The sequence below is a fragment of the Pogona vitticeps genome, chromosome 4 (assembly GCF_051106095.1).
Source record: "Pogona vitticeps strain Pit_001003342236 chromosome 4, PviZW2.1, whole genome shotgun sequence".
Lineage (NCBI taxonomy): Eukaryota > Metazoa > Chordata > Lepidosauria > Squamata > Agamidae > Pogona > Pogona vitticeps.
In genome coordinates this window covers 5,921,576-5,945,000 of record NC_135786.1, presented here as the reverse complement: position 1 = coordinate 5,945,000, position 23,425 = coordinate 5,921,576, and the positions used below count along the sequence as shown (strand labels likewise).

At 48.2% G+C, this 23,425-nt stretch overlaps 2 protein-coding genes and 1 long non-coding RNA gene across 3 annotated transcripts; all 3 read right to left on the bottom strand.

Moving 5' to 3' along the window:
* Positions 1–1,584: 1,584 nt before the first annotated feature.
* LOC110089379 (ABHD16B-like) lies at positions 1,585–3,696 on the bottom strand. Its single transcript, XM_020812409.3, has one exon. The coding sequence runs from the start codon at positions 3,694–3,696 to the stop codon at positions 2,308–2,310; it is 1,389 nt and encodes a 462-aa protein (XP_020668068.3). The 3' UTR covers positions 1,585–2,307.
* A 3,361-nt stretch (positions 3,697–7,057) lies between these two features.
* On the bottom strand, positions 7,058–8,929 carry LOC110089380 (ABHD16B). The gene has a single exon (XM_020812410.3). The coding sequence runs from the start codon at positions 8,609–8,611 to the stop codon at positions 7,289–7,291; it is 1,323 nt and encodes a 440-aa protein (XP_020668069.3). The 5' UTR covers positions 8,612–8,929; the 3' UTR covers positions 7,058–7,288.
* An 8,914-nt stretch (positions 8,930–17,843) lies between these two features.
* LOC140707052 (uncharacterized) lies at positions 17,844–19,410 on the bottom strand. Its single transcript, XR_012087040.2, has 2 exons — positions 19,104–19,410; positions 17,844–18,987 (listed from the first exon to the last, which is right to left on the bottom strand). It is a non-coding gene; the product is annotated as an uncharacterized LOC140707052 (long non-coding RNA).
* Positions 19,411–23,425: the final 4,015 nt, after the last annotated feature.

The window sequence follows — 23,425 nt, the reverse complement described above, 5'->3', positions numbered from 1 at the left end:
TATTGTTTGTCTCTCCCTCTTCTCCCTTCCCTGTCCTTTCTTGTTTCCCTTGTATCAAAATTCAGATCCTAAATTTCCTGGGGCAGGGTCTTGTTGTTGTTTGTAAAAAAAAACATGTTGTTTGTAAAAAAAAAAGCATGCCCAAGGATGTCGTCATTGCAATTAAGCAATCATCCCTTTAGCTCACCAGAAAACTGAGCTACCCCCAAAGTAATCATAAGAGCCTTTGGTGCTGAACAAGCTTTAGATTATTAGAATATGGAAATTTCCAGCCTGAGGGTCTAAGGTCGCTCACCAATGTTGCTGATCCAATGACATAGAATATCTGTTACTTTCTGGAGTGGTAGGTGGCGGAGCTACCAACGAAGGACGATTCCCCCCCCCAAATGTGCAGAAGACGTCTTTAAGACATATGCAAGTCCACTGGCAAAGTCTGTTTCAAAAACTAACCAGCAGAGCTTGTGTGTGTAACAATTAAGGATGTTCCTTCAGTAGTTAAGCCCCACCGAGTGTAAAAAGGACTTTGCTCCCTACAAAATAGGTGATAAGGTTACAGGGAAGCTTGCTTGCTTGCTTTCTCCTCTCTTCTGCTTGCTTTGTTCCTCTTTGGGCGGTAGGTGGAGGCACAAGGCTGTTTCCACAATTCAGAAAACTGGGTTGTAGAAACAAGAGGCAAGTGTTGGATTGCTGGGGGGGGGGGGAGGTCATAACTTTGGTTCATACCATAAACTGAGTTAATCCATTTTAAAATAAATTCCATCCGACCATGTTTGCTTTCAATATCGTCCCGGGGAACGTTACAGAGGTATTTCAGAGTCTTCCACCAACCGCAAGAGTTATTTATTCATGGATTTAATTTACAGCATGGTTCTAGCCATGCCTACTCAGAAGTAAACTCAGTGGGTTTTCCTCCTGAGTAAGTGGGCATAGAATTGCAGCCTTAAAAATGTAAAAGAAGGAGCAGAGAGACCCAAGTTGAAGCTTCCACTCTACCATGATGCTCACTGAGTAAATTTCGGGCCAGCTAATCTCTCTTGACCTCACCACCAGCCTAAGAGGCTTGTTGTGAAGTTAAAATGAGAGAGAATCATGTTGAGCTCCTTGGAGAAAAAGATGGACTATAAATGGGTCCACCAAAAATAAAAATACAGGCAGCTATGCAGATTCCTATCAACAAAAATGTTCTAACGGTTGGAATCTGAACGAGGAGGGGCAGGTCTTTTGTAACACTAATGGGTCTTAATTGGTTATTGAAGACCAAGACCACAATTGTATAGAAAGGGCGGAGGAGAGGTTACAAAGCTAACTTATATTCGTGATTTTTTTAGTGGCCTAATAAATGAGTCACCCACCCTTGCCTGTGGATCCTACAGAATGTGGTCTTAAATGGAAACGTCTACTAGTTTGCAATCACACTGCCTGCAGAAGGGGCATTTTGAGCTGAGAACATCCAACTTCCCTCGTCCAACCAACTACTAGATGCATGCTTGAGCAAGCAGCAGAGGTCTCTTAACTTGAGTGTTAAGGTCCTCAAGAGAGGGCTTTCTCTCGGTCCTGCCACCTCCACAGGTGCATCTGATGGGAACATGAGAGAGGGCCTTCTCTGTGGCTGCTCCCAGACTTCGGAACTCCCTTCCACAGGAGGCCAGACTGGCCCCATTCTTTGCTGTCCTTCCGCAAGCTGATGAAAACCTTTCTCTTCAGGCAAGCTTTCCCTCGTTGACTGGCTGTCTTGAGAGCAACAATCTTAAACAGACTGGTATACCTTACTGCTCTGAATGTGTTTCTGGTGTTGCTTATGTTTTTTTTTTCCAGTGTGGTGTTTGTTTGATCCCTGACCCGGTATGGTTATAGTTCAGACATTGTGAAACAGATGAAAAGGTGGCTTAAGCGTCCCCTCTTCCCACTGCCACCCCGCCTCTAAAGCACGCAAGAACGGTCACGCCTGCCAGGTAAGAATGGGTCACTTAGCAAATGTGGGAATTTTGTAGCTTTCATTTCCTTTGTTTTCAGCATCTCACAACTCCCTGTTTTCATCAGGAGCAAACAGCCAATTGGCCATCTTGAACCTGATGCTCCACAGATGTGTTAGATTACGGATCGTCCATATCCCCAGGCACCATAGCTGGGAGTTGTCGTTCAACTGGTCCCAAGGTTAGGGCAAGCTGGGACACATTGATAAAGGATAAAGACAATACAGGCAGACCAGCAATTATTCAAAGCCCCTCTGTTTCTCTTTCTTGGCTTCTGTCTCTTTCTCTGTCTCCCCCACCCTGCTTCTGACAATTCCCAACCCCTTGGCCCCAGCTATAATTTCCAAGGCATCTGGAAATCACTGGGCATAAGGAGAGACCAGTGGGGGGCCTCCACATTCTTCATGTGCTTCCTGGCTAAAAATACCGCCATTTGCTGCTTTTCTCTGTGGCCCATGTGCTTCCCGACTCTCCAAGGGAAATGGCTTCCATTCCCGTGGCTGGATTTGTAGTTCTGTAGCGTCTGGATACACCAGTCATCGTTTATTTTGTAGCGCCGGTAAAGGGCCTCTTCCTGTTTGAGGTTGGAGGCTCTGAGCCAGTCGTGGACCGCAGCGGATCCTTCTTGGGACATCACGTACGGATAGCGGTGCTCCAGGAGCTGGATCAGGAGCGCGTTGGCCCGGTTGCCCCGGAGATTGGCTTTCTGGTCCTCAAGACCCACCGGGCAGGTGGTGATGACTTCATCCTTGGTCCTTCGGATCAGCAAGACGGGCCCGGCGTACTTGCAGAGCAGCTCGCCCACGTTGAGGTTGAAGTGCTCCTTCACCGTCCGCACCACCAGCTTCTTCCAACTCTTGGGCATCACGTTGAGGGCCAAGGGAAGAAGGTCATCAAAAGTGGCGTCCAAGATTAAGGCCCCCAGCAGGGGGTACGTCACGGCAGCCCAGGTGGCCGCGTAGCCTCCGAGGGACCACCCGTACAGAATGATGTCCTGTATCCTAAAACCCAGACGGAGCATGGCATATCGGATCACCACATCCACCGCATTGGCATCGTTCTCCGGGTATGGCTGGCCTGTACTCCCAGCAAAACCAGGGTGATTCCACCCTAACACAGAATATCCAGTCTTCAGCGGTGTGGAAAGGCAACCCCATTGGTAAAAGCTCACGTTCCCCTCACAGCAAACCACCAGTTGGTCCCCTCGTTGTCCCACTGGCTCTTTCTCCTTGGTTCTCCGGTCCACAAACATGGTGTCAATCTTGTTCCCATCCCTTGCCACCAGTTTAGCCCGCTTCCCGTTGTAATCCCTCAAGAGGCGAGCCTGTCCTTTGGCCAGGACTGGCAACAGCGCTTGGTTGAGGAGGAACACGGAGCCCGGGTAGAGCAGCCAACGGCCCAAAGAATGAGCCATGACGTAGCTGGCCACTTGGCTGGGCAGCTGCTTCAACTTGCAAAGGACAGCCCACCACGAATCCCGGAGGTCATAGGTCTTCTCCGAGAATGTCGAGGCTAGAGGACACGCTCCCAGGGCTGCTTTGACGAGGATCTGGCGCCCGTGGCCTCTGCTGCCTCCATGATGACCATGAGGATTGCTGTGGTGGCCACCGGCTTCGTCCCACCGGAAATCCACAGGCAAGTTGCCAAAGTCAAAGTGGTAACTGGCCATAAAGTAGGTTTTAAAGACATGGGCCATGGCCTTGGGAAAACACAAGATGCACATGGAGGGAGACAATGATTATCCTCTGAATGCATAAATTAAATACAGAAGGGTGGTGAGAAACAAAATAGCCCCACGGCAGATATTTTTTGATGTCTCTGGAGCAGGGTCTTTGGGGTTTATACCTTTACCAGTGCATGGCCCTGGCTTTGGAAGTGGAGTTGCCCCTTTTGGCCATGGTGAAGCGATCCCCAGATGCCCACCGAGGACTTCCTGATTCCCCCAGGATTCCAGGAAGTGTAATAATAGGTGAGGTCATCATCCTTTGTGAGCATTTCATCAGAACCTATGACTCAGAGAGCAACGAAACCTACCAATCGGCGTACAGTTATGATGCTAGCCACTAGGGGGCGTCATTCCATCTGGGGACTGCTGTGGATGTGGTGATCCAATATGCAGTGCTCCGTCTGGGCTTTAGGGTACAGGACTGTTTGTTGAGTGGGTGCCATGATGCCGCGCTGAGCATTTTCTGGGAGAAAAAAATCTAATGCGCCTGCCCTTGAAGACTGCTCGGTAACCGCTATGAGTGGGAAACGCAGCAGCTAGAATCCTTACAGAGACTGTTTGTGTGGAACTGATATCACTATTTAAAATATACCTATGCCAGCTCATGTTCTGTTTCTAAGCTCAAGTCAAGGGGCTGCGTTTAACCCTGAATAGTCAGGTAGTCGTCTAGCAAAGAGGAACTCAGAGGAACCTAACACAGCTGTTACGTTCCTTCTGAGAGGCCTTTCTTTAGATCCCCTTGTTCTCAGAAGTTAGGTGGGTGGAAATCCATGGGCGCCTCAGAACCCTAGAGTTCTTACCCTGGGTGGGTAGCGTGCTGCCACTAAGCCCAGCATTGAACAAGTTCCCTTTTTGGACAACAGCATGGACGCTGGGAGTTGTAGTCCCAACAAGTAACTTTCTGAAGCTCTCACTTATCTGTCTTTGTGGTACTAGAGGATCATCTTTTATCTTCTCCCTCATTTTCATACCATATTTCTATCTTGGCTGCTTTTCAGGTTGTTGCAACCCACTTCCCTCTGAACTCATATTTTTCAAGTGTATTTTGCTATTGTCATGTCTATTGTTTCCACTTCCAAAGGCTCTTTTCTGATAAGATGAGACTACTGTTAAAGTAAATAAATCAATAAGCAAGTATTTAATTTGAGGTGGGGTGATTGCTAACATAGACCCATATTATTAAGCCCCAGTTGTGTTCAGTAGAATGTATCTGCAGGTAACTGTGGGAGGTATTACATCCTTATCAGCAAGCAGGTGCCGCTGAAGGAACAGAGGGTCTCTGATTGAACACATACAGAATTCGAGGTGGGATTTGTGTTTTATGACAATTTTTTTAAAAAAAATACGTTCTTTTTCGTTGTCATATTCTTTCACTGATTCCTAAAAGAGAGCCTCTTAAGCACAACGGCTTCATCCTAACACAAGAGAGGAACATGAACGTATTATGTTAGCCCTCTTTGGTTTACCCTTTTTTTTTTGCACCCTTTTTCTGTCAAATGACCCGAGAAATTTTCTATCAAACAGCATCAGGAGGGGTGTTGTCAGCAACCAGTCAGAATGTCCAAGCAAGCGGGAAGTGGGTATTCTGAACTTCTAAAAGGGCCTGGATTGCTTGAAAGGGAATCCAGTGTGAGTCCTCTCTTTGTTTCACTGGAGCCTTTGATGCCGTCAGTTACTCTTTGTTCGTCAATGGCTGGTTAGGGTTCTTACTCCACCGCTTGGAGAGAAGCAGCTGGTGTTAGCCAGAGTGAGAGCCCCGCTATTCCCCCCCCCCACTTTATCCCTCACTTCTTGGTGTACCTGCCGACTTTCAACCACCTCACTCCTGCCATGCGAGAGAGAAGAGATCCCGTGAACAGCACCACACAAACAAACAAATGAGCTGGAGCACAGCCTGGTTGGTGGTGGACGTAGTGGTGGTATAGCGATGGTTTTGCCACTGCTCACGCAAGGAGCTGGCCTCTTGTAGGCGCATAATCCTTTAAATGTCACCCAAGTTCAGAAAGGAATGGGTTGATGTTTTCCTTTAACATCTAAAAAGATAAACTGATATTCTGTTCCAAGTCATTGAGGGGTTTTCTTCCCACCAGTAGAAAACTAGGGTGATTTGGGGGGGGGGGTGTCTTTTTCTTTGCAATTGGAGTTCAGGATTATATTTTGTATTTTTATGTTCCTCTGTGCCAATAGAAATAGTGACTTGTTATGACAAGTAGAAAACTTCATGTTTACACACTGCAGAAGAGTTTCGTTTACACCCCGGAAAGTTTTTGAGGCATGGGGACGTTCCAAGTAGGGCTGGCTTAGAAAAACAGCGGGTTTTTTTTGGGGGGGGTTAGTTCCTCTTCCCTCAGATGCATGATGGTTTAGCTCCATTCCCTTTTGAGTTTACAGAGGCTGTTTTACAGGTTTGTCAGGGCATTTGGGAACAAGAGCCAGAGAGAATATGAATGGTGGGAAAGGAAATGAATTAAATTGAAAGAGCTGGTTGCTTCCCTGTTGTTTTTTAAAGGACCTGCGCATGAAAGACCCAAAAACGAAAGAGGAACCCCCACACACACAAACCCCCAAAGAAACCTGAATCGAAACCAAATAAAAAGTTTTCATGATGCATATCATGATGCAGTGCCGTTCCTGTCCAAATGAAAATCTTTCTGTATGTTCAGCACGAGACAAGCACTTTATCCTAAAACATGACCCATCTCCCATGTTTTGGGCTGCTGCAATGTCTGGCCTCGGACAGGAGATCCCGGCTCAGTGCCTTTGAATCAAGGATGGGGAATCTTTGGCCCTCCAAGGGTTTGGAATGTCACTTCTCAGAAGTCCTCTCCAGCACACCCAAGAATCAGAGATTATGGGTGTTATCAGACCAAAACATCTGAAGTAGTTCTTCACCCCTGTTTTATATGGCAGTCGCTCTTTTGCCATGCTATTGGAATCTTTTTTCATGGTTTGGCCACTATCACGAGCAATGATTTGCTTGGCTGGCTTCCTTTTAGATATACGAAAACATTTATTTTTCAAGGGAAAAGAATGCAGGCGAGCGAAGACCTTACTGTGTGAAAACCTGGAGCCCTCCTTCTTGGCTGTAACACAGCATCCTTGTTTTTATTTATTTAAAATATTTTTACACTGCCTTTCTCCTCAACGAGGGAGGGCCGAAGGCAGTTCACAGGACCAAAAGACAATATTTAAAGCTAAAAACAGTAAGTATACAGATATTAAAGAGAGGACGACACCCCATAAGGACATCTTGAAGCACGTCATTGCCACCCCCAAACAGAACACATCTACCAAAGGGCCAAGATAAGAGTGCAATAGGAAACATGATTCCCCCAAAGAGAGGTCCATGTTTTGTGTGTGTGTGTGTGTGTGTGTGCGCATTTAAAAGAAGCCATTCACAAGGCTAAAGTACAGGAAACCCACTCTCTGCTTTTACCCCCCAATCGCTTCCCGTTCAGCTATAGTCACTGGGAACGGAGCTTTGAAACCTCACAAACATGGATACACAAAAAAAATACATACACCCTAGCTTTTATTTCTCTCTCTCATTTTTCTGCAACCAAACGGCCATCTCCCCCAACCACCTCTGCTAGAGCTTCCAGGGCATCTCAAATTCCTCTGGTAGTAAATTTGTTCCATGGGTGGTCTCCACGTTCTTCAAGTGCTTCTTGGCCAAAAACAAAGCCATCTGGGTCTTCCTGGTGGGAGGGAGGTTCCTCCCAACTTTCCACGGGAAAGCACAGTCAGGTCCAAGGGTGGATTTGTAGCTCTCGAGCTTAGAGAGGCACCATTTCTCATCGACCTTATAGAAGTAGTTGTAGATGAGGGCTTCCAGCTCCGGGCAGTCGGCCGTGAGCCAGTGGCCCACGGCTTCTTCCTCCCCGAAGATGATATCAGGGTAACGGGACCTCAAGAGCCGTAGAAGCAGCTCGTTGGCTCGATTCGTCCTGATGACTGGGAGCCCGGTCTCCGAACTGAACTGGGTGCTGGTGATTTCGTCAAAGGTCCTCCGGATCAGCAGCACCGGCCCCGGGTATTGGCACAGCATTTCCGCCACGTTGAGGTTGAAGTGCTCGAGGATCGTCTGTAGCACCAGCTTCTTCCAGCTCTTTGTAACCACTCGGCTTGCCAGCGGGAGTAAGCTGTCAAAGGGCGCGTCCAGAACCAAACCCCCCAAATCTGGATACGTCATCCCAGCCCACGACGCTGTGTAACTCCCTAAAGAATAGCCGTAGATGACAATATGCGACAGACTGAAATGCAGGCGGTGTATGGCGTACTGGATAACGACCTCCATAGCATTGAGGTCATTCTGTGGGTAGGGCTTCCCTGTGCTCCTGGCAAACCCCGGATGGTTCCACCCCAGGACAGAGTAGCCAGCCTTCAGTGGAGTGAAAACACAGCCTACTTCGTAGAAGCTGCCATTCCCTTCACAACAGATCACCAACTTTGCTCCTCGGTTTTGCAGATTCCTCTTCCTCCTCCTGTCCACAAACATGGTATCAATCTCATTACCGTCCCGAGCGATCAGTTTGGCCCGTTTGCCTTGAAAATCCTCCATCAGGTGCATCCGGCCGTTCACCAGTAAAGACAGCGGGACTTTGTTCAAGAGGAACACGGAGCCCGGGTACAGCAGCCAGCGGCCGATCGAACGAGCTAAAACGTACCTGGCGTACTTGCCGGAGTGATGCTTTATGGTGTGGAGGATGCTCCTATCAGTGGTTTCAGTGCCTTCACTTGGAGCAACAACGGACCCCTGTTGAAGACTACCATCGGGGTTGACGGTGCTCTGGCTGCAGCAGGGAGTGACTGTGCTCTCACGAGGAGCCTCGTCCCAACGATATTCCACTGGCCATTTCTTGAATACCTGGCTGTCCGAGATCTCCAGGCAGGCTTGCAGCTTGAAACACATGCCAGAGGTCTTTCGCGATCCAGAGGGAATGAAAATGAATTAAAAGAAGAGGCCCAAAGGGGACAGGAAACAACTGAAGAGCTGGCCTCAGAAATACATTGAAAGTTAGCACATTTCCATGGTGGGTCCCAGCAGCAGCGGAATGACTTCAGATTACTGCCTTTCCAGGGGTCCTTTCCTGATGTTAAGAGATTGATGGTTACCCTGCACAGCACAGAGTTAATTCCTCCACGAGTCCCAGACAAGTTGACCAATCAGGACCCAGGTAATAATAAACAAGGTCACCCTCAATTGTGAGCAGTTAGTCTACTTTTGAACCAGCCTGAGAAAGCTACAGACCATCAAGGAGATGTCTCTAGTTGTCCGTTACAAACTTTCCCCCCAAGTTTTCCTCTTGGGATAGGCCGTTAACAGATTCTCTTTGTGACATCAAAGGTGACTTCATGGAAACATAGAAGGAAAGGGCTGGGCTGGAGGAGAAAGCCGTGGATTCCCTTGAAAGAGGAATGGTTACTTTATTTTATTTTATTTGACTTTTATACTGCTCATCTGGCTTCCACCCAGGCTACTCTGGGGGGTTTACAGATAAAAACAGATAAACAATAACAGAAGACAGTAAACACAATAATAATCAAAATAAACATCAACTAAACACAAATGTGTAGGGATGTGGTGGCGCTGCGGGTTAAAGTGCAGAAGCCTCTGGGCTGCAAGGTCAGAAGACCTGCAGTCGTAAGATTGAATCCACGTGACAGCGTGAGCCCCCATCGCTTGTCCCAGCTCCTGCCAACCTAGCCGTTCGAAAGCATGCAAAAAATGCAAAATGTGAGTAGATAAATAGGTACCACCACAGTGGGAAGGTAACGGCATTGGCCACGTGACCACGGATGATTGTCTTCGGACAAAATGCTAGCTCTATGGGTTGGAAACAGAGATGAGCACTGCCCCCTGGAGTCGGACACGACTGGACAAATTGTCAAGGGGAACCTTTACCTTTAAACACAAACTAGCAACAAAGAGAAATCTAAAAAAATAGGATAATTTAAAGGCAAGATGGCAGAACAAGTAGTATAAAACTCTATGAACTACCACTGCATGAAGATGCTGAATTCTCCGGGAAAGTCTGCCTGAAAAGCCATGTTTTCAATGGTTGCTTAAAGCTTCCCAGTGAAGGGGCCGAACAAATTTCAGGCAGAAGATTGTTTCAAAGATGAGGGGTGACCGCTGAGAAGCCTCACTTCCTGGTCTTCTTCTTCTGGTCCTCTCTCAGGGTCAATATTCTTGGCTGCCCTGCCTGGGAAGAACCTATAGAATGGGCAGATCTCATTGGAAGGAGGTGTCCTGCCAGGTATCAAGGTCCCCAAACATTTAAGGCTTTGTAAATCAGCATCGTTACCTTGAAGCTGGCATGGAAATGAACAGGTAACCAGTGCAAGGTGACCAGCTTGGGAGAGATGTGGTGGCATTTCTCCACTGCCCCCACCCACCCACCCACCCGACCCCAGCCAATAATCTGGCTGTCATATTCTGGACTTGCTGAAGTTGAGTTACAGGAAAGATCTGGATTCCTCTTTGAAATGGCAGCTTTGTGTTCACCAAAACACATCTTCTGTGCCTTTCCTCTCCTAACGAAGGCTGTATATCATCCCGGTTGTCTTGATTTTGGACAGAGCTTCTCTACATGACCATGCTGTGTCACACCCAAAAGACTCTTTCAGGTTCTTAAATCAAGTTTATCTTCCCCAAACATTTTTTCTCATGTATTGTACATGGAATGATCAGCTGCATTAATGTTTGGTTTTTTTTCATTTTCTTTACATGAACAAAGTATTCTAGCCCTCTGCCTTTGATGCATTTCATTATGTTTGGTCTATTTGCTCATTTTACATCTTCTTGGGTCACCCTCTGGATTTAAGGAATCCTCAGCTCCCTGGGATCAATTCACATTCGGATTGGTTCGACCCCGTGGGTGGTCAGCTGCGCTTCTCCGTCCTGCCAGCCGATGCAGGTTGCGCGTTTTAAAACCACAAATGTATTTCCCATTCATGTCGCTTGGCCTTTCTTGGAAAAGGAAGTGATCCCAACTGGTGGAGGAAGCTTCCTTTTTCTTCTTGGGCCCTCTTCACAACCCAACACATCTACCACCACCTTCCTCGCCACCAGAATGTTCTTGAATCCTGCAATAACCCACCCACCCCTGAGCTTCTTGCCAGGAGACAGAGAGGCAGACCAGAGAGGTGGATGATGAGGGGCTGTTTCCTCTTTCCGAGCAAAACGGAGGAAGAGAGTGGGATTTGGAGTTAATCTCTGGTGACACCGATGGTTTTGAGAAAGAGCTGAAGGTGTCCCACACAGAAACAGAGAGGTTGTTCCCTAAAACGGGGGCGAGCGGAAGGAGATTTCATGTCACATGTCACTGTCACCACAGTTGAGCATGGAGTTGAAGCCTGTGTTACTGGTACACCCGCTTATACTGTGAGTGCTTCCAGATGGCAGCTTCCTAGCATCCACACTCTCCAAGCGTTGTGAAACATTGAGAGCACAGAGTTCTGACTCCTGTCCTATGAAGATGCCGGTCACAGAGACAGGCGAAATGTCAGGAAGTACAAACTTCAGAACACGGCCAAAGAGCCTGAAAAACCCACAACAACCATTAGATCCCGCCCGCGAAAGCCTTCGCGAATACATTGTGAACCTATTCTGGTGAAGAGTGCCTTTTTATCAACACACATCCCCAGCCTTGACCCACCTTCGTCGACTCCCTGTTCATTTCCGTCTCCAAATCAAGGTACCGGCCATGAGCTCTAAAGCCTTCACCAGTTCAGGAGCTCTAATATGTGCTGGAATGTCTCTCCCACAAAACAGCTGCCCCTCCCAATCCTCTTGACGCTAAAAATTGCAACAAACTAGGAAGCACACCACGAACTGTGCTCTCCCTACAAGAAGTGCACCAGCCCACTCCCAAGGAAGAGTAGCCGTACGGGTGGACCATAAAAGTTTCCCCTTGGGCACACAGCGGGGTTGGGCTGATTTGCAATATCCCGGGCGTCATGCCGTCACTGAAAGAAGAGCATGCACCCAATCGCCTGTCCACGGGTGGTCGAAAAAGGCGAACTCTTTCTCTTCCCGATTGTGCCAGCCGAAACTGTGCCAAACCCAAACCTCTCCTGGCCTTGTGGTGCCGGAAATTACCTAAGAGGACCCTAAGCTTTGTTCCCCCCTCCCGCAACGGTGGTGAATCTGGGTAGAAACAAGGTTTTGAGCTGCAGGAGTAACTCAGGCCCTCTCCTGTCCTCCGCCCCCTTTTTTGGCTGTTCTGGTCTCAGCCAGCAATAACGGTCGTGCCTGCTAGCGTTAAGCATGTTCTGCCCAAACCCATCACAGTGGGTTGCACAGCTGTTGTTACTGTATTTGCTATTTGATTCCTTGTTTCAAAGCATCATCTCTCTAGCCCTTCCCTCTTGCTTCTACCACCTCTGTTTGAACTGTAAACTCTTTGGGGCAGAGACCTATCTTACCATCTTGAAATTTGAACTGTAAACTCTATGGGGCAGAGACCTATCTTACCATCTTAGATTACCCTGCCTCTAAAAGGAAGGAGTGGGGAGATGATACACTGTTGGGATGATGAGACTGTGCAGGCTGGTCAGCTAGGCCTTAACCCCACTTGACTCAGTTCACCCCGGATCTATCCAAGGCCATCTGCTCCTTGCGGGGAAAATCTTCCACCCTGGTGGCTAATCTTCTCTAATCTCTGCCAATTGGATCTGTGCCTCTCCCTTTATGTTGGTCGGCCGGCAGCTTCAGCCGGAGGCCTGGCACGCTTGTCCAGTAACACACACACCATGGGCAACTGGGTCTTCTGGAGGCAATCCCCAAAGCACCTAGGCTGAATACAGAGAGGTGCTTCCTGGCCCCAAGCAGTGATCCTTGGCATCAGAATAAAGTGTTCTGGGTAAGACGTGGCGCTGTTTTCCGTGATGACGGGTTGCAGGACGTGCGTTCACGGCCAACCATTCTGAACTACCAAAGCCTAGCCAAATGCATTGGGCTGGATGGCACTGGATGAGGCCATACCAGAGTCTGGGTCATCTTTTGGATTACACCTCCCAGGCTTCACACAAGATTTGGGGGCTGGGAAATCCTGGGATTGACCGTCTTTAAAAACGGATCTCTTCCAAACTCTGCTTGGAAGGGCCGTGTCTAGCGAAGGTAAGACGACGCACAGGACTGCTCATCGTGAGGTTGCTCATGGTAACGCGGCTTTCCACATCCTTGGGAACCCCAACCAGCTCTTCAGCCTGTCAGTTCCGTGGGTACAGCCTCCCAGGAAAGGACCACACGAAACGTCTCAAACCAAATGTCCAGAAATTCAGGGAAACAAGCTACATTGAGAACTGCGGCTATTGAAGGTCCATTCAATTGGAACTCTATCCCTGGGCAACTAAGTCTGAGGCTCGGAACCCAGTCTGTCTGGCACCAGCTTTTCACCCCCTGGCTCCACTTTCTGCATGCTTTCTTCACCAGTCTCCATACCAGCCATTCTTGACCTTTCTTTCTTTCTTTCTTTCTTTCTTTCTTTCTTTCTTTCTTTCTTTCTTTCTTTCTTTCTTTCTTTCTTTCTTTCTTTCTTTCTTTCTTTCTTTCTTTCTTTCGTTCGTTCGTTCGTTCTTTCGTTCTTTCGTTCTTTCGTTCTTTCGTTCTTTCGTTCGTTCGTTCGTTCGTTTGTTCGTTCATTCGTTCTATACCGCCCATCTGGCAGCCCCGGCCACTCTGGGCGGTTTACAACAAGGAACATAAAACAACAAAGTAGCAAAATAGCAAATACAGTAACAACAAATATTAACCCGATAATCATTTCTCTCTGTTCCACTTATACTCCCAAATATGGACACCTCACGTCTTCTTCGGAGGGGAAAAAAAGCCCGTAAATACAGTCTTTACAGGAAAGTCAGCCTTACTAAAGAGAACTTAACACGTGTAAAGAAGACACAGATTAGTAATGGTTTTAAAAGACGACAGAGCCTTCGTATGGAATTGCTTCCCGCCTGCCCCCGCCCCCCCCTGCAGGGGACCATAGGCTCCCCTTCCCCTGCCTAGGGCATTCTGGGAAATTAGGATTGTGCTGGACCCTAAAATTCCTGCCTGAGATCTAGGGTCAAGCCCTTCAGCACCGGCTGCAAGGTGGTGGGTGAGTGTGACATAGAGATGGACAGACACGGAGATGTGTGAGGGGGTCGCCCCACCCCACCTCGCCCCACCCCACCCCAGGCTCCAGACAAGCCGTGTGCACTCAGCCCCAGGGAAGCCTTTAGTTTCCTGTGCACCTGGAGGGTGAGGAGGAAGGCAGGAAGGCAGGAGCCTTCTGAAGCAACTGCCGATGGGCGGCCTCTGCGGGAGATGAAGGAGGGAGGCTTGCAGGGAGTAAAAGAGTAGGAACCGGAGATGTTAGGAGAGACCCAGAGACCTGTAGTGAGGAGGAGCTCTGGGGATGCCCTTTGGGGAGGGGATGTCCGGCTGAGAAGGGGACCCCTGGCAGGAGGAGGCCCCTGAAGCCCTCCTAGTTTGGAGGGGAAGAGGGGGACCCCCATTCAGTCTGCCCCAGAGAAACCTTTCTCGCCTGCAACCCCTTGGCATCCGTGTCACCTGAGTAGAGGAGTGGAACCCCCATCCACCGGTGTGCCACTCCTCCAGTCAGGAGTGGTGGCACACCGGTGGATGTGGGTGTCGGTGACACAAGCACCAGTGAGCGAGCGAGGGAGGAGGTTCTGGGAGGAGCACAGGAGCCTGGTCAATGCACCCATCATCCCACTGGACCAGCCACCCTTGAAAGACTGCACTCCAGATCTGGACTCATTCTTCCCTTCTATTGCTTCGTTCTGGACTTGCTGGGGAGGTGGGGGGAGGCGGTGAAGTTAACTGGGGCCCCTCCAGCAAAGGCACTACCCGGGAGGTTGGTGCAAGGCACTCCACCCTGAAGGGACCCCATCAAGAGGGCCGAAGTCCTAGAGACTGTCACCAAGCCAACGTTCCCTTCCATAAAAGAGGGTTGCTGGTCATCCTAGCAACTTGGAGCCAGTGGGGTTATTGCCAGGGGAACCTACAGCCACCAGCCCTCCAAGTAGAGGGACTGGCAGCGCTCGCAGGATGCCATGGTGAACTGAAAGGCTCGCTGGCGAATTCCAAGCAGCTCTAGATCAAGTGCGGGAGAACTGAAAAAAACACGGTTCTTCTTCTGAGCATGTGTAAAGGGTGTGGGCTGAAGCCATGAGAACGAATCTCCTCATTAGGGTGGCCAGATCGGCAGTCACCCAAACCCTGAGAAATCAGTCCCGAAGCCTCAGATCTAGCAAATGAACCTTAAAACCCAAGTTTCAGAGATCAGGCAATGCTACACAGGAGTTGCTCCCCTTAAATAAAAGAAAGAAAGATATTCATGTCACAGCTACTCACAGAAATATGACTGCCGAAGAATTGATGCTTCTGAATTGTGGTGCTGGAGGAGGCTCTTGAGAGTCCCCCTGGACTGCAAGGAGAACAAACCTATCCATTGTGAAGGAAATCAACCCTGAGTGCTCACGGGAAGGACAGATCCTGAAGCTGAGGCTCCAATCCTTTGGCCATCTCATGAGAAGAGAAATCTCCCTCGAAAAGACCCTGATGTTGGGAAAGTGTGGAGGCAAGAGGAGAAGGGGACGACAGAGGACGAGATGGCTGGACAGGGTCACCGAAGCAACCAACCTGAATTTGACCCAACTCCTGGAGGCAGTGGAAGACAGGAGGACCTGGCATGCTCTGGTCCATGGAGTCACGAAGAGCTGGACATGACTTAATGACTAAACAACAACAAGACAATGGAGATATTATTTCCTCTCTCATACCTTTCTACCGTAACCCTAGAAAAGGTGTGTGAGGGGATGCTATTATATTTGGAAATAACTCCCCTCTACCTGCATCCATGCCCTGGCTTAACTGCTTGCTGCCTTAGCCACCAGCCCTGATTCTTGGCATGCTTTGTTGCTGGCCATTCCTTCATCTCCTCGTTCTCCCAACCTCCCTGTTCTGTCCCACCATGAAGTTTGGTTGGCAGATGATGTCTCTCAGGGCTTGACCCTCACATGGGCAAGGATGGGGATTCGAGGAGCAGGACTTGCGGCCAAGTCAGGATCAAGTCGCCATTGACTTGGGTTGTTTTTTTTAATGACTTGGACTCATTTTGCAACTCAGAACCCACCCACCCCTCCTTTTTTTTCTGGAGAAAAAAAAGCTATAAAAAAGGGACTTGGGACTTGATACCAAAGACTCAGACTTGGGACTTGATACAAGAGACTCAGACTTGGACTTGGGACTTGGAACCAAAGACTTGCCTACATCCCTGCACACTGGCTGCAGTCATGAGAAGCTCTAGTCCTCTTCTCTCTCTCTCTCTCTCTCTCTCTCTCTCTCTCTCTCTCTCTCTCTCTCTCTCTCACACACACACACACACACACACACACACACACACACACACACACACACACACACACACACACACACACACACACACACACACACACACACACACACACACACCCCTCTTGCCAGTCTTTATTTCCTCATTTTACATGGAAGGATGGTGGGCTCAAGAAAGGGGCATTTCCCCAAAAACCTGCATGTTTTTAAATGCACCCCCTTCCTTGCCTATTACAGTATCTGGCATGCTTGCACCTACTATGCTGAGTTCCCCCTGCCCTCCATTTGAGCCTTTTCTCCCCATCTGCAGCCTTTGCAGCTGAGCCCCTGAGTCCAAACAGCCAGGCCTTATTAATATGACTTCTAATCCCCTAACGATCCCCCTAATTGTTCCAACATATGGAAGCTGCTGCTCCCTCACCAGATGAACCCCGGCTACCTCTTCACCCCACCCTCGAAAAAAGTCCTCTTGGACTCTGATGAGGCTAGCTTTGAACTAAAGCTTCTGGCCTCCGTCCTTCCTTGTTCAGTGGGAATCCATTATAAATATTAGGTTACCACCCCGCTTCCCCTCTTTCTCTCTTCTCCATCACATCTGTTTCCACTAGGGCTTTGCAGGCCACAGAAATATACCAAAGAGCTTAAGAACACCCTCAACACGCCTGCTTCTCAGCACATAAGGAAGCAAATGCACTCTGGGAGAGAAATGAAAGAAAAATATGCAACTATTATATCCTGTTAAAGACTGGGAGATTTATTTCAGTGTGTGCTTCCACAGATCACACTGAAATCAGTAAGTGAAATGTTTATTAAATATAAAGACATGAAATGAATCTGTTATTTACTTTAGTAGCTCATGCTGAAATAATTCTGCTAGTCTTTAAAATGCTGTAATATTTTTTGCCTTCCTTTCCCACTTCCCGAGAATGACGAGCGCAGCTACTTTTTTTGACAGCTAAAGAAAGTGACCCACAATCTGAGAGCTCGTGGCACTGGATAAACCCACATGGGCCAGTTTTTTTTAATGTCGCAGCATTCACACATGCAAGAAAAACAAGCTGCCCAAAAGATTGGGGCAATGGAAGAGAAAAAGAGGGAAAGAGAGGGAGAGCAAAGAAGGGTTACAGGTAACAACGACATGCGATCCACAGTAATTAATAAGTTATCAGCGGCCAAGTCCCTTTTGACTTGGGTGACTCTTCTGAGGTTTTCTCAGGAAGACATCCTCAGATGCAGTTTACCAGATGCCTCCTCCAGGTGGCGCATTGGGAGCATAATGGAGCTTGTCGAAGGCCACACACGTGGCAGGGCAAAGAATCCCGTCACACACACGAGCGCCAGGTGATCTTAGCTGTCCCCTCTCCCGAGAGGCTCAGCAGGGATTTAAACTCCAGTGCCCTCAGCACTCCCCAACTCACTGAGCTGCACCAGCTATCATCACACAAGAATAGCATGATGCACACTTCAACCCCACTGACCGATGGCTTCCATGAACCTCTGCCTAGAGGGAGCAGAGACCATTTCCTGAGAAGGGTATGTCGGTACCCACGCAGGTACTCCTGTCTAGGAACTGAATGTTTCATTGTAAAAAAGACAAGGAAGTTTCTAACCTCTGGGACCATGAAGCTGCGATGGGAAGTATCGCCAGAGGTGGGTGAAATCGTACAATTCCAAAGCAAAGAGAAGAAACAGTGACACATCTGGCTGAGCCAAAAAGGTCTAAATTGGGAATGGCTGGAGTGTATCATGTGATCACCAGAGAAAACATCACATCACACCGTTAAAATTCTTAACTGCTTTATTTAATGTGAGCTTTCATGGACAAGTCCACAGATTGTTGTTGTTGTTGTTGTTGTTGTTGTTGTTGTTGTTGTTGTTGTTGTTGTTGTTGTTGTTGTTGTTAATGGGCTGCATTTTTCCCAACAAGGGACCCGAAGTGGCTCACAGCATCAAAATTCACACAATTTAAAAACACAGTAAGTTAAATATTAAAAGATAAATTAAACAATATATGATTATTATTTGATTGTGCCTTTTACCGTGGAAGTGCCGAGAGCAGTGCTGCAGCACAAATGCGAGCAGTATAATTAAATTCAAATAATAAATAACTCCACTTCTTCAGACAAGGCCACCAAAGCTCACATCAAAATATGGCATCTCCAGGCAAAATCCAAAGAAATGAAGGAAAACACGCGACACCTTAAAGACCAACCCTTATATTTTAATGTAAGCTTTCATGGACACATCCACTTCATCAGACATGAAGAGACAGAATGCTGTAATAAAAGACAGCAATTAGTCTCCAAGGTGCCACACCGTTTTCATCTTCTCTGTTTTTTTTAATTTGTGTTTTGCTTTTGCCTGACATGCTAGCACAGATTAACACAACCACTAAAACTACAGCTATGTACTGGCACGTTGCATTAACCGGGAGAGGACCCTTTGGCGGGTCGTCGTCACGCGTCAAAACAAGGCCTTTTGCCATGCTGGCTGGAGAACGCTGGGGACGGTCGTCCTTCGTGCAACCTTTCTAGGTTCTGCTCCAGACCTTTTACTGAGCACTTTGAACCTTCTGTGACCCTTCCCGGTGGTGTCTTCTTCTGCTGGATAGGAATCCTGATCCCTCCATTCCACCTCCCCTCCGATTCTCTCTCACTTGTGCTCAAATCCTGCCCTGCCTTGAGCCTGGATCTAAGCCAGGACAGATCTTCATTTCCTGGCCCCCCTCCTGCTTCTCTAAATGCTATTTGCATCCTGGCCGGCCGGCAAAGAGATGAAGCCGGAAGGCATTTCAGGGGACTGTGACTTTCGCAGGAAAAGGAGGCGAGGACAGTGGTGGGACTCGGAGGAAGGTCAGCGAGAGGAAATGCAGCCCATCTTCCTGGAGCTGGGAGTGGAAGTCCTGGCAGCTGTGGCGCTTGCCCCTAGGGAAGTCCAAAAGACAACACAGAGGAACGGTCAAAGCTGAGCCTGGCCAACAAGACACACACACACACACACACACACACACACCCCAATTCCTGCAGGGCCGTTTGCTCACCAGATGTGTCTCCCAGCTTCTTCTCCCATCCTCCTCTTTGTCTTCTGCCTCCTTGGTTTTTGGCTCAGCAGGAAGGAACCGGCCACCAGCAGGCTGCTGTTGAGAGCGGGGGCACCCCGGGGTGAAAAAAGCAGTTCAAAAAAGCAAGTGATGGGCCTTTCATGAACACACCAACACACACATGCACCCTGCTTGGCTTTCTCTGTTTCCTGATGTCCCTGCTAAAATTCTCCAGAGCTGCCTCCTGCATCACTTTCTCTTATGCCTCCCAGGCAGGAGGTGGGCGAATCATTCTGCCAGAAGGAATGCTGTGGACACTGAACACACACTTCCCAAAGAGGTCCCCGTTTGCTCTTTCCCGTCTGCAGGAATGGTCTCTCCCCCCCCCCATTCCTCATCCTGAAATACCTGCCTCACCTCTGTGACATCATACGGGACTCCACACTCCCCCCCATCCCTGGTCCCTCGTCTTGGCCCTTCCGTTTCAAAAACTGGAGACGGCTCTGCTGTGACAAGTACTGTACCAGCATAAGTTCTTTATTTTTAACCCTTCGGGTTTTATATTCGCCTCTTCTCAGGGCTGCCCGAATCTGTGCGGTTGGCGTAGGAAACAAAGAAAAAACGGTCTTGCAGTTTGGAAGCCGGTGACCTACAAAATCCATTCCTGACCGTCGGAAAAGGTCCATGCCAGACTCTGCATCCTGGCTGAATTCTCCGGGGGCTCTGACTAATGCCAGCTCCAGATGGCCTTGAAAGCCCACTCCTTCTTCTTCCCCCCCCCCAGAGGAAGTCTCCAGAGGACACTAAAGATGGTATCAGGATATGGAGGAGGATTCGCTTCCCCACCCCTCAACCGGCTTTAATCTGCACAGCTCTGAGCCGGAGGAAGGAGGGGCGAAGGAACCTAATAATATAACTTGGAAAGCGGATGACAGACGTCCAAGCGGGGGGCTCTTCTGCATCCGAGCTGGTACCAAAAGCACATTTGCTACCTGCAAACCATACAGATATCTATGGTTATGGATATATGTATATCCATATTTATATATGGTTATGGATATATGTGTATATATATGGATTCTCAAGCCCCTTTGGAGATTCCACTCTCAGTGCAAGACCAAATACCACTGTGGTGCGCCAATGTATCATCTGTCTTTTTGCATGCATGTGCCTAGGTGTGCGTGTGCGAACATGAATACACATAAACACAGCAAATACAAAAGGACAGGCTGACAGCGCATCAAGCTGCGAGCAACCCATTCAATGCTTCTGCCTTTTAAAAGTTCATGGAACAGCAAGTAAGCCATGAAAGGATAGTGACATGTGCAAAAACTAGCAAATACTGTACATACATTTCCCCTAGAAACATCCTGCCCTCTCGCCAGGAGGAGAAACACACAACACTTTATGATGGTGCGTCAGAACCAGGCCATGTTTTCACTCCTTGTTTTGCACCGGAACCGTGCTTTGAAAACATGACCAGTTTCTAACTGTCGGCTCGGCTCCGAAACAGCTCTGCAGAGGATTGCTTTTGTGGACAAGCAGGGGACAGACATGTAACTCAAGGGCTAGAGACGAGATCAAAGGAGAGGAAGTGAGCATGAAATCAGTTTCAAAACATGGGAAAGCGAATCATCTCTAATGCCAAGCATGGGGAAGAAGAAAGCCAGAGGGCTGTACATTCACCGACATCCTGATCCTGGCTGGATTTGTCTGCAGGTGAACTGGAGGAGGACTAAAGCCAGTGAGCTCGGCTCTCCAATCCTAGCAGAGCAGCGATGGCAGAAGAGACTCCATTGAGGGGGATTTCCCCAGGCTTCGAACTTCCTTCTGTATCCTCTTAAGACTTGCCTGCTTTAGTTGCTCCCTCTCTCTCCTCCCAGAAGGCTTAGTGTGGCCTTAATCTTCACTACCTTTAGCTTGCGAGGCTGGCCCTCAAATTACTTAGCCACCTTCCCCCACCCCCTGTTTATCGCTCAAAACGGTCACTCCTGACCTCCCCTTGATCCACAGAAAGGCGAGTAGCAACCGGGTAGCAGGCATCAGCACCAAAAGCCGAGGGAAGACGCTAAGCTCTCCGCAGTATAAGACCGCTTCGACTGTGATGAATTTAGCAGTCTTAATTATTAAGATGTAATGAAACCTGGTTTCCTTGGTTATGCTGCTTGGAAGACTCTGGGAGGGATAGCGGGAAAGAGCAACTTCTCCAAACTCTGCAATACAGTGACCAAATAAAACGACCTCGTCGTTAACGTCCTGGCTAAGAAGTCATTGGAACAAATTAGCAAATGTGGCGATCGGCTTCTTGGGGGTAATTTGCTCCGGGTAGGTTCGAGGGACCTCTCAACTAAGTAAACAGATAGGGAACTGTTACCAAGAATTCCCCAGTGGTCCCTCTCCCCTCTCAGGTATCAAAACTGTGTTAAAAAGGCCCCCTTACCTGTTTCCAGCTCCTTGAGGAAGTGGATCAGGCCCTTTTCTGTCTTAGAGCAGGCTGCCAGTGGAATGTGTTCACTTTGAGTTCTGGAGAGAGAGAATATCTGAAATTGCCAGGCTAAGCCTTTTCTTGGATATGCTGGTTTTCTGCTTTGCAGAAATTTTCCAGTGGTTGAGCCTCACGGTGCAGTGGTTAAACTGCAGTACTGCAGCCAAAACTCTGTTCATAACCTGGGTTCAATCCCAGGGAGCTGGCTCAAGGTTCATTCAGCCTTCCAGTCTTCCGAGGATGGTAAACTGAGTACCCAGCTTACTGGGGAATCAATGTGCTGCATGTATAATTAAATGGTAAACCACCCAGAGAGATGCTGAAGCAATATGAGATGGTATAGAAGCAGCATGCCTTTGCTTTTCTGTCTTGGGAGTGGGGAGGATTCAAAGATGGAACCCCAACTCCAACTGGGGCAACCACATTGAGAAGTTGGACCCCAAGTTGCTGGGAATGGGATGCCACTGACTTGACAAGCCTAAAGAAGACCCAAAAACTTTTGGAGGAAATGGCTACAACATTGTAGCTAGAACCAATTAATAGCCCAAATTATCAGGTATTTATGAAGGTTAGTGACATCTCGGGTCTGCTGCTCTTGCTTTGTAAAGAGATACCCACCCCAAGAGATTTTGACCTGACAACACTGGAAACTTTGGCGAGGGCTGGTCTGTGCTTAACAGGTTCATATCCTAAGTGCAACCTGTTTTGACTCTCTCTTGAGCAATCCTTCTGTCCAAAGATCATGCTACAGGTCCTCTTTTCCCATGCTACAGATCAATACAAAGCAAGGTTTACCTCGTTTACTTGTGCAAGTAAGGAGGCAGCAGTGTCATTTTGGTGAAAGTGCCCATCCCCCCAAAAGCTAAACAAATAGCTATTTTGAATCTCAATGTATCATGCCAAAAAGACTGTATGCCCTAGCTGTGTGCCAGTTTGGTGGGGGACAGCTCTTAAAGGATGTCTTCCATCAAACTGTGCATTCCAACTGACCCATTCTTACAAAAGTAAAATCCACCCGTGTTTCAGAGACGTGGACGCAGGAAGACCTTTGTGACTGAGCCATCTCTGTTGCCAACGAAGCTGGTGCTGACCTCCCAGGGAACAATCAGAGAGCAAAGCAAGCTCATTGGCATCCTAGTGGAGACATGGAAAGGTCCTCTTGGGACCATCAGATCTTGTCAGCACTTAAGGAAACCTCTCTTCTAGTAAGCTGTCTGTAACTTTTAATTTGACCCTCAGTGGGATCCAGAACTAAAATGGGTGGGGGATGAGGTGAGGTGTAGTCTGACATTGCTACTACAATTGTTGTTGTTGTTGTTGTTGTTCGCCAGTCTTCCAGCTAGCATGTCAGCTAGGAAATTCTGGAAGCTGTAATTTAAAAAGCAGTATTTCCAAAACCTGCTCAGTAAGGCCCCTCTTCATATTTCCACTATTAGATGCCTCGTTAGCATATACTATGAAGAACATTTGGCCATGATCCCCAAATGATGGAAAGCTACATTTCAAGTTGTTTCCTCTTGCTTTCTTCTAGAAGCAAACAAATGAAGATACTCTTCTTCTACCGGAATTTGAGGTGCTGAATGTTGCATTTCTACTCTTCCCCTCACATTTATGCTACTACTCCCCTGCATCGTTAAACTGTAAACTGCCCAGAAAGTGCTTCAAGCGGTTGTGGAGTGGAATATAAGCCACACACTTTCTTGTTAAAATAATATTATTCCCTCTCCTGGACTCCCGTTCATAGATTAGACAGGCCTCCGCCTTGGATTGCCTCTGTTCTCAAGGCAAAAGCACAGTCCATATGCAGGGAACGGTTGCTGAAACTTCCATTTCTCTT